The 10,025-nt window shown below is 49.9% G+C and overlaps 1 protein-coding gene across 2 annotated transcripts in view; it reads left to right on the forward strand.

Annotated features, from left to right (window-relative positions):
* LOC138164991 (epidermal growth factor receptor substrate 15-like) overlaps positions 1–9,195 on the forward strand; it is a 127,606-nt gene extending 118,411 nt beyond the window's left edge. For both annotated transcript variants that reach the window (XM_069093023.1, XM_069093024.1), the window contains 4 exons: positions 941–1,017; positions 2,758–2,923; positions 5,060–5,247; positions 7,375–9,195. In XM_069093023.1, the coding sequence (XP_068949124.1) occupies positions 941–1,017; positions 2,758–2,923; positions 5,060–5,247; positions 7,375–7,521 (578 nt within the window). In that variant the 3' untranslated portion in view covers positions 7,522–9,195. The remainder of the gene's footprint in view (positions 1–940; positions 1,018–2,757; positions 2,924–5,059; positions 5,248–7,374) is intronic.
* The last annotated feature ends 830 nt before the right edge of the window (positions 9,196–10,025 follow it).

Below are 10,025 nucleotides of genomic sequence, written 5' to 3' on the forward strand. Positions count from 1 at the left end.
CTGGGGTCAGGAAAGCCCAAGTTCAAATCCAGCCTCAGATACTTCCTAGCTGTGTGACCCTAGACAGCTCACTTAACCTCTGTTTGCCTCAGTTTCCTCATCTGTAAAATGAGCTGGAGAAGGAAATGGCAAACCACTCCTGTCTCTCTGCCAAGAAAACTCCAAGTGGAGTCACAAAGAATCACTACTGAAATGACAGAATGACAGCCCATCAAAGCATTAGCACAGTGCATTACATGTGGTCGGCGCTTAAATGCTTGGTGAATAACTGTCATAGAGTTTGGTTTTCATTTACAAAGTGAGCTGTTGTCTCTCCTGCATCTGTACATCTGCAGAGAGCTGTGTGTGTCTGTGTGTGTATGTACCTGTACAGAAGTCCTGTGTGTATGAGAGCTGCCAGACTCTGCATCAGAAGGCCTGAATTCAAAGCTCAATTCTACAACTACATTTACAACCTTAGACAACCTTAGTATTTAGCCTTGCTATACCTCAGTTTCCCTCTCTGCAAAATGGGCCTAAAAATAAAGCCCTGGATCTAGAGTCGGGGCTTAAGGTTCCTGACCCACCTGTAAGACTTGACTGCCCGTGTCATGGGGCATTACCTACCTTCCTTGGGCCTCTGTTTCCCCCTCTCTAAAGAGAGGGGGTAGAGCTAGGTGACCCAAGGTCCCTTCCTGCCCTGGGGCTGTGATTCTGTGATCTGTGACCACCACATAAAGGAAATCCCACCCACAGGATGTCCTGCAAGGGCTTTCCACATCTCCTCTGGAAGGCTTTCCTGGAGTGTCAGAAGGCCTGTTAATTCTCCATGCTTTTAGGGCTTGTTCATGCCTACCTTGGGGCAATGGTGGCCCTGCGTTTCAGGAAGCAGCCTTCTTCCAGATGTGGTGGGAGCTCATACACCGAAGGCTAATGTGCTCTGTCTGTTTGCCCTCTTTAGCTGTGGACCCTTTCACGTCCGTGTTTGGAAGTGACTCCTGTGAAGTTGGATTTGCTGACTTCAGCGCCCTGGCCCAGGTAATCTCCAGGGGTGAGTGGGAGGCACCTGCCATTGCCAGGAGCTTGTAGTGAAAGGACATTCACTTCTCTTTGAGTTCTAGAAAACCTTTGTTGACCTCTCCCCAGAACTCTGCTGTGGTCCCCCTGGCCATGAGCCTGATCTTAGTCCAGAAGGAAGGATGGTGTCTGGGTTGGGGCACTGGAAGGGTGGCGGGGGAGGCGTTAGGGAGGAAGAGGAGGAATTCTGTTCTGGATGCTTAAGTGGAGTTTCAGGTGTCTACTGGACATCGCATTGGAGGTGTCTGAAAGGCAGCTATAGTGTTCAGATAGGAAGTCCGCCGGGAGGTCAGGGAAAGGTCAGTTGGAGAATCCTCATCATAGAGATAGTCATTAATCCAGGGGAACTAAGGAGGGCCACCAGTGAAGGAGTGCCATGGAGGGACAGGAGCCGCAGGCATCCACTCCCCGCTGCCTTGCAGGCCATTCCCTTGCTCTTCTGGGAATTGGATTGGAAATGGAGTATTGAATTTTAGGGCCTCAGAGGTCCCCTCCAGCCCTGGATCCTGGGGTTTTCTGGAGACAGGGTCATTTGTTTTAAATCGGTAAGCCAGGTCAAGACTCCCTTTACTTGTAGGGCTTTTCCTCTTGTCATTTCTTACCCTGTGGCATCACCAAGTTACCTGCCTGTCGATGACATTGTATGGCCACAGTCTTCCTGGCCCATTTTCACTCCAGTGATTCATTTCCAATTGACCAGACGTTGATCTATAGGAAAGTGCCTGTTTCAAGTCTTTTTTAAAAATGTATTTATTTATTTTTAGTTTACAATATTCAGTTCCACAAGCTTTTGAGTTTTAAATTTTGTCCCCCTCCTTCTCCTCCTTCCTTCTCAAGATGGCATGCAATTTAATATAGGCCCTACATATGCATTCATATTAAACATATATATATATATTTTTTTCTTTTTGGAGGGGGAAGGCAGGGCAATTGGGGTTAAGTGACTTTGCCCAAGGTCACATGGCTAGTAAGTGTTAGCATCTGAGGCTGGATTTGAACTCTGGTCCTCCTGACTCCAGGGCTGGTGCTCTATTCGCTGCACCACCTAGCTGTCCTTAAACATATTTTCACATTAGTCATATTGTAAAGAAGAATTAAAACCAATGGAATGAACCACAAGAAAGAAGAAACAAAACAAAACAAAAAAAGAGAGAGAACAAATAGTCTGCTTTGCTCTGCATTCAGACTTCACAGCTCTTTCTCTGGATGTGGATGACATTTTCCATCATGAGTCTTTAGGAGCTGTCTTAGATCCTTCTATTGCTGAAAAGAGACAAGTCTGTCAAAGTCAGTCATCTCACAGTATGACTGTTCTCGTGTACAATGTTCTCCTGGTTCTGCTCACTTCACTCAGCATCAGTTCATATAAGCCTTTCCAGGTTTCTCTGAAGTCCCCCTGTTCATCATTTCTTATAGCACAGCAGTATTCCATTACATTCATATACCACTGGTTCAAGTCTTATAAGAATCATTGGGATGTCTGCCCAGTACTGGGGGTATCACCAGACGGGTGGGGCCTGGCTGGGAGTGTGAGGCCTGACCGTTCCTCTCTGTAATGGGAGTAGTAGGATTTGCAATGCCAACCACCCAGGATTGTTGGGAGCCAAGGGGGTTATCAGAGACGAGCTAGAAACACTTAATAATTTACCTTGTCGAAGTGTGATGTAAGTCATCTCTGCAAACTTCTTTTTTTCTATGAAGGACAGCAGTGAGGACCCATTCGTCCCAGCCACATCCAGCTCTGGTGACAATGTGGCTACGACTCCGAGTGGGTTTGAGGAGTCCCCTCCAGTCAGAGATGAAGATGTGCCCCCTGCTCTGCCCCCCAAAACCGGGACGCCGACACGGCCCTGCCCTCCCCCACCTGGTAGGAACAATTTTACACTGGCATGTCCTCCTTCCCAAGGGCTCCTGGGACAGGAAGGCCCCAAGTAAATGGGTGGGGAAAGATGTAGCCAGAGCCTGGGACTTCCACAGGGCAGAAGGCACTGTCCTGGGGGACCAGGCTGCCTTAGGATGGCCACAGTCCACCCTCGAGCTGCTATTGTACAGATTTGAGGGCGAGGGTCAATAAGTACTTAAACAAGGAGAACTGTATAGAACCTTCTTGTTTGGAGAGATTTGTTCATTTGAGGAAGAGAACACATTTGTCATTAACTTGTCATCTTCAAAGATGGTTATGAAAGGATAGGCCCCAAGAAAACCCTGCCTTGTGAATTCTTCCTGAAGGAGAGCCACCAGCCTTGTTGGCGATTAAAGTTTATGACAAAATAACTTTTATAATTATGTGTGAGCCTTAAAATATTACTTTTTTTTGGCGGGGGGGAGATGCAAGGCAACCAGTGTTAAATGACTTGCCCAAGGTCACACAGCTAGTAAGTGTCGAATGTCAGTTTGAACTCAGGTCCTCCTGACTCCAAGGCCAGTGCTCTATTCACTGTGCCACCCAGCTGCCCCTGCTTTTTTTTTTTTTAAAGCAAGATGGAAAGCTCCAAAGACTCCTTTGACTTCCATGAAATATAGTCTGATTTCTGAAGTTGCCCGAGAGGTGTGAGTACGGAGGCCTAGTTGCTGCTGCTGCTCTTGTAAGGATCTCCTTGGGTTTTCACCCTTTTATTCTCAGTGACTGCCTTTAGCAGCGAGTGTGCAAGTGTGCAGCATGAGCGGGCTGTGTGTCATCCACTGGCTGGGCCACACTGGCCCATCTGCAGAGCAGCTGGGCACCTTTGCTCTTGCCGTGGCCATCAAGGCAGCAGGAAGGCACAGCTGCCATTCTGGCTTTTTTGAATTACGTACAGTTTGAAATGTTAGTGGCCAATTTCCAGGGCTCTTCTTCCTGCTTTCTTTACAGCAGTCTCTCTCTAGTAGCATTTGGACAGATCGTTTTTGTCTGACTGTTTCAAGATTACCAGACTTTTCTGGTACTTTTGCCTTTGTCTTATCCATGATGACATCCAGCCCCTTAGTTGCCAAGTTTTCTGAGTTTCCCATGGCGGGGGGGAACCTCTCTAGTCAGACCAGGCGACTCCTCCTGGCAGAGCCTTCAGGAAGCTGCAGAAGTGCCCTGGGGGTGAAGAGACTTCTTTCTGTGGGAAGGCCAGTAGCAATCGAGGGAAGCAGTCAGTCCCAAGAGATTTTCTGCAGGCATGCGTTAGTCCTGCCCCTCCGTCGATCATACTGTGGGGTGATGGGCTCAATGCCATTGCTCAGTGATACCCTACCCAGGGGCAAAGTGACCTTACAAAATAGGTTCTTCGGGCTATAAAAAGGGGGAATGCATTAGATCATTACCAGGGTTTATACCCAGTTTGAAGCTGTCTTGGCACAGCTATGTTACCAGTGAGCCATCGGAACAGCCAGCATCAAGGATGCCTTGGCCATCTCTTTCCATGACTTCCCCCTCCCCTCCTCTACCCTTGTCCCCCCAAAAGTTTAAAAACTAATTGATGTTATTTTAAGGTGAACTGAGTAAGCTGGGGTGGGGGGGGGGAAGCATTGGCCCCTGGGAAGGCTCAGCACTGGCCTTGGAGACATTTCCTCACTTGAGGAAGAGAAATTAGAGATGGTTGGGATGGGGGGCGTTTTGATAGTTATCATGCAAACATGCAGAAAGATGTGCAGTGCATTTGATGAGAGAAATCAGAAAGCCAGGAGAAATCGGGCCGTGCCCGTGATTCATCCTGCGTCTCATTGCTGAGCCCCTCCTGTGGGCCGGCCCGGAGGGACAGGGATGGCGAGGAGGCAGACAGCCTGTAGGAAGCGCTAGGAATCAGGGCCCTCGCTTTCTCATCTCCTTCCTCGCCCCGTGCTTCTTGAGAGAAAAGCCCGTCGAGGGCTTCGGGGCAGCCAGGCTCCCTAGGCTTAAAGGCACGTTGGAGGCAGCACCTTGTCAGCGGGCTGGGGCAGGAGGGAGAGACGCTGCTCCAGGCCCACAGTGTTGGCACATGCTTGTGTTTGTTGTTATTTTCTGCTAGTTGAGTTAACTTTAATGATTTTGATCCAGGGAAAAGATCTCTCAGCCAGTTGGACTCTTCCGATTCCTTAAAACTGAGTGACCCATTTCAGCCTGTCGCAGGCAATGGGAGCCCCACAGAGAAAGCTCTCGATCTGTACCACGGCCCACACACCACTGCTTCCGCCACTGCCGCCCATAACGAGGCTGCCCCAAGCTGCGGTGCTAACGTCAGCGCTGTAAGTACTGGGGAAGGAGCTGGACATCTTCTGTTGTGAAATGTCTCTGATGAACAGCCGCATCTCCGGCAGATCAGCTAAATGTAGCTCAACCCCACGCCTTTATCCCCCTCTTATCCACCAAGAGGCCCTGTGCTCACTGTCCAGAGTAGGCTTCTGGAGTCACCCGGGATCCCAGGAGCTGTGTCCTCAGAGGCCGGGCTCTGGGGAGATGGGATGGCAGGTGCTTGGGGATAGCGTTGACTGAGTACTCACTCACGCTCTTCTCAGCAGAGTGTGAGCTGTTGACGTGTTGGCCCATGGCTGCCTGCCCACCCCAGGGAAGGCACATTGCTTTGTCGGGCTCTGTGTATGTGCGCACAAGCATGCATGTATGTATGTATGCATGTGCATGTGTGCATGCATGTACATAGCTGTAGCATGTGGGGGGTGGAAATGTGTCAGAATGTGCCCAGAGTATAATATGGGGAGGTTGCATTTTTCTGGAAATGCCCTTCTTAATAGGAGCATTGATGTAACAACCGTGATTATAAGTAAGAGGCCTTGAACATTGTACGTAACTGGGGGGAGGGGTCCTGGGTTATTAAGAGAGGAGGAGCTCTCCAGGCTGTTTTTCTTCCATCATTTAAATATAATAGTCGTCGTCTCCCCCGCCCCCTCCCCATGTAATGCTTGGGCATAAATTCTACTGGAGAAAAAGTAAGTAGCAACAGCAGTGACCACAGATCATCCCATCAGAGGGGCCTTTTCTGTGCTTGCTGTCCAGGGCCTTGGTTAGTGGGATGGCCACAGAAAGCCTCTAGACTTCTGTTCCCTTGGCTCGCTTGGCTTTTAGTAAAGCACCACCTGTGTGCAGAGCCCTGGGCTTGGCACTAGCCTAGCTCCAAAGTCAAGGTCCCAGTTTGGGGGGAAAGATGGGAGGGGGGCTGAACTAGCTGCTCCCCATCACCCCCATAGGAGCTGGCCCTCTGTTCCCCAGCTCTTGCTGCTATTCCAGGGCCCCCACCCCTGCCGGGCTTGCTCTCCCCTCCTGGAAGTGAAGAAATGCTAGAGCAAGAGCTACCTTCCCCTCCAACACCTACGCAGTCCAAACAGGCAGGAGCCAAGACACTTTACTGTGCTGGCCATGAGAAGGGGCTTCAGTGTAAAGTGCCCCCCCCCTCCGCCCCACCATGGCCTGGTAGCGTGTAGTGTGCACAGAGAACTGCCTGGTGTTCCTGGAGCTTAATCAATGCTGGTTCATCGACTGGTTGCTGAGCCTCTGGCTAAAGGGCATTCTTAAGTGTTCCTCCCTGGAGGATTGGGGGGCGGTTCTTTGGTAGTTCAGGACTGGCTGAGCTGTGGTTCTTGGTGTGTCTAAGAACTTTGGCTGTCTTGCCTCCCTTTGATGTTGCCTTCCTTCACGGGGCATGCTCATAGTTCTTTAGGCCCAGGGGGCTTCCATGCGTTCTTGGGAAAGCGACTTCTCTGCTCTTGTAGTCACCAGAACTAAGTGTCTTGTCTTGACAGTGTGGGGCACTGGACTCCAAGTCTGATGCTTTCTGCCTGGGTAACCTTGAGACAGGGCCCATCCCCTTCCTGGGTCTCAGTTGTCTTTTCTATGAAATGGGGAGCTTTGGTCAGGGTCACTTCCAGAGCCTCTGAGCTCTACAGCATTGATCTCCTGGGTTGGTGTTGGGGTGATGGGTGTCCCCAGCAGAGCCTCCTCTCTCTAGACTCTCATCTTTAGTCACTGTTGTGTTTAATGTCTTCAAATGGGATGAGACATTGCCAAGGGAAATGATAAGGCCTGGCTTCCCCCGTGAAGTTGGATAACCAGGGCTTCTCCTGAATCGTGCTGGCTCTCCTCTGCATGCCTCCCCTCTTTCTCGCTGCTCCTTTGACACATCTTTAGGCCACCATCCTTTAGTCCTAATGAAAACAGAATTCAGACTTGGGTTTCTTAGGGTGACTTTTGTAGCCAGGGGTTTCCCACATGATTCCTGGTGAAGATGCCTTGAACTCGGGAGTCATCGTGGAGCGCCAGCCACAGGTGGTCCTTGCCAGGCCTGAGCCTCAGGGCAGGGAGCTCTGCACAGACACACACAGCCTGACTTGTGCTTTGTCTTTCTGTCTTTCTGCCGGTAGTATCCAACTGAAGAAGATATGATTGAATGGGCGAAGAGGGAAAGTGAGAGGGAGGAGAAGGAGAGACTTGCCAGGCTAAACCAGCAGGAACAGGAAGATCTGGAGCTGGCCATCGCCCTGAGTAAATCAGAGATCTCGGAAGCATGAAAGGCAAGGAAGGCGCTGCCAGCAGCTGAGCATGAGACTGACCAGCAAAGGGCTTCACGTCCTGGAGGCGGGGCTGGGTCTTGTCACGCGTCAGACTTTATCATTTTATGCTGTAACCGAATTCTGGTGGCATTGGCCTGGGCTGCTTTGGAAGCGTCAGACCAGAACCCCAGAATGTGCCCTTTCCCATAACCCAGAGATGAGCTGCCCTATAGCCACTTCTGGCCTTTGTCCTCAGCAAAGCAAGGGGCTCCTCAGGCCGCCATGGTCTGAAGGAGGCAGGCTGGGCAATGCCACTGCACATAGTGATATGGAAGGTGAACTTGCATGTTTCCACTTCCTCCTTATAAAAGTAATGGCCAGCTTTGGTTTTCTTTTGGGTCAGGGGAGAGCCTTGCTTAGCTAGACTCATACCCTGGCCAAGGAGTGGCTGGTAGCCAGGGGGCATGACTTCAGATTGGCTCTCTTCCAAAATGCTTATGTGGGAAATAGGTCCAAAGCCCTGCTTCAGATCAGCAGAGACCTCCTTCTTCATGTTTGTAGCAACAAACCACAAACAGTGGAGAAAGACCATTGTTTCCAGAGGTTAGCCCGTCCATCAGTTCTGAAGGGAAACCTTATTTAACATGGTGATGATTCTCCCCTTCCCAGGACACACACACATCGTCGGCTCTGCTTCATCACCTGTGCCTTTGGCCAGAAGGAGCTGGAGCAAGCCAGGGCTATTAAGATTCTTTATTATCTGTGTATAAATGTTTTCTTTCATGAAAGCTCCACTTGACTTGCCATGGAGTTACAAGTGGGCAAAGGCAATCTCTCCCATTAAAACCTTGGTGAGGCTTGGAGGGAGCTTGGTTAGCTCTTCTCTCCTCTAATGATTTCCCTGAGCCCAGCAGGGGCCCTTCCTGATGGAAAGCCCCAGGGCCCCAGGCCCGTCCCAGCTGAGAGCAGCTCTCTATAGACTCCAACAGAAAAGTGGAATAACTTCTGGCTTTTTTTCTTTAACAACTTATTAACTATTCTTGTCACGTATCAAAGGCCAAGATACAAAAATGACACCTCAGACCCATGTTAAGTTCCCAGGTCGAGGTCACGTTGGCATGTGTTCATGAAAGTGACCCATCGCGTCCCTGTGCACTCCATCCACTTGTTAAAAGACCTGCTTTAGCTTAATTTTGGAGCTACCCTGCTCCCTGGTGGTTCCCCCAGCCCCAACACAGTTGGACCCCGGTGAGGCCATACCTGCTCTGTAAATAGAATTGTTTCCAGGTCAGATCCTACAAATGAAAAGAGAATTGTTGCGCGCGACCCGCAAACCCTAAGGCTCAGAGCTCCCCACGGAGGCAGCTCGAGACAGAAGCTGCCCCAAAGGTTTTTAAGGAGGGCAGCCTTTAGATTGGTGGTTAGCGCTCCCCCCTCCCCCTTCGTTATTTCAGGAAAACAGGTAAGTTGACTTGAACAACCTTCTTTTGCACTGGGAAAATGAGCAGCATTACAGCTGCTCGACCAATAGGAACCGTTGGCAAGTATTCACTCCCTCTAGTGTCTATACCAACTTTGATGTCTTGTGTGTACACTAACCTGACATGTTTAACTGGACTACATCGACTCTGAGCTTTTGTTTTAAAATGTACACTCAGTGGACCAATATGCTATTAAAGTGTATATATTCTATATGTGTGTGCACGTGTGTGCGTGTGTGTGTTCCTGCTCTCACATCTGGTATTAAAGCCTGGGAGTCTCCTGGCGGTCAGTTGCAGGATCTTGACTCTTGTTCCGGTGCCCACTGTACTTGAAGGCAAGATCAACCCCCGATGAGAGCCAGGGTGGTGGTGTTTCAGGTGGGCTGAGGCTCCTTTGTCTCCAAACTCCTAAACTATAGCTTGTAATTATGAGGAAATAAACTTTAAATATATAATGAAGCGCATCGTCTGTCCTCCGTCCCCACCCGCTCTTGCTTCAGGTTGGTGGAATGGACTGAGTCTGGAGACTTGGGGCAGGTTCTCTGTCTGCATCAGTGCTGTAGGAAGGGAAGCAGTGCAGTGCTGAGGACGTTGGACCAGGCATCTTTGCATGAAGCTGTGCTGTATGTGGTTCAAGTCCTCAGTGACACTGTCTCTTCTCTGTGCCTCTGACACATTTTCAGTCAATAAACATTTATTAAGCACTTATTAGATGCCAGGCACCGTGCTAAGGTCTGAGAATGCAAAGAAAGATGAAGACTGTCTCTGCTCTCAAGGAATTCGCCGTCTAATGGGAGAGACAACAAAGGACAAACAAGATGGATACAGGACGAGTCGGGAATAATCAGCTGTTAGCAGAATTAAGGGGATTAGGCAAGGCTTCCTGTGGGATTGTAGCTGGGACTTTGGGGAAGCCAGGAGGAAAGATGATGTGTTCAGTGTGGGATTTGTTGAGTCTAAGATGTCTGTCGTGAGATGTCCCAGTTAGAGACATCCAAGAGGCAATTGTACAGCAAGACGAGGTCAGAGGAGAGGTCAGGG

Source organism: Petaurus breviceps, unplaced genomic scaffold (genome assembly GCF_028583685.1).
Source record: "Petaurus breviceps papuanus isolate PSGF00001 unplaced genomic scaffold, PetGlider_PUasm1.0 207, whole genome shotgun sequence".
Classification (NCBI taxonomy): Eukaryota; Metazoa; Chordata; class Mammalia; order Diprotodontia; family Petauridae; genus Petaurus; species Petaurus breviceps.